The 314-nt window shown below is 61.1% G+C and overlaps 1 protein-coding gene across 1 annotated transcript in view; it reads left to right on the top strand.

The window, feature by feature from the left end:
- The window catches only part of LOC108803805 (transcription initiation factor TFIID subunit 1-like), a gene marked incomplete at both ends in the record, with an annotated part of 19403 nt that overhangs the window by 9813 nt on the left and 9276 nt on the right, over window positions 1-314 (top strand). Inside the window, one exon of the mRNA XM_018575604.1 lies at window positions 172-280. Coding sequence (XP_018431106.1) covers window positions 172-280 — 109 coding nt within the window. The remainder of the gene's footprint in view (window positions 1-171; window positions 281-314) is intronic.

Here is a 314-nt window from a genome sequence, read left to right as displayed (position 1 = left end):
GGGGAGGGGTGATAAGTCAGGCAGGGGAGGGGTGATAAGTCAGGCAGGGGAGGGGTGATAAGTCAGGCAGGAGAGGGGGTGATAAGTCGGGGAGGGGTGATAAGTCAGGAAGGGAAGAGATGACTTCCTGTGTGCGCGCCGGATCCCGATCCTTCCTTCCTCTCTCTGCAGTGCTGACGAGGTCCGGAGGAAGTCTCTGGTCCTGAAGTTCCCTAAGCAGCAGCTTCCTCAGAAGAAGAAGAGACGCGTGGGCAGCACCGTGCACTGCGACTACCTCAATGTGAGTGACCCCCCCAACCCCCCCCCCCCCCCCC

This window comes from Nanorana parkeri, unplaced genomic scaffold, assembly GCF_000935625.1.
Source record: "Nanorana parkeri isolate BGI_ZX_2015 unplaced genomic scaffold, ASM93562v1 scaffold4245, whole genome shotgun sequence".
Lineage (NCBI taxonomy): Eukaryota > Metazoa > Chordata > Amphibia > Anura > Dicroglossidae > Nanorana > Nanorana parkeri.
This window is presented reverse-complemented; position numbering and strand designations above follow the sequence as displayed.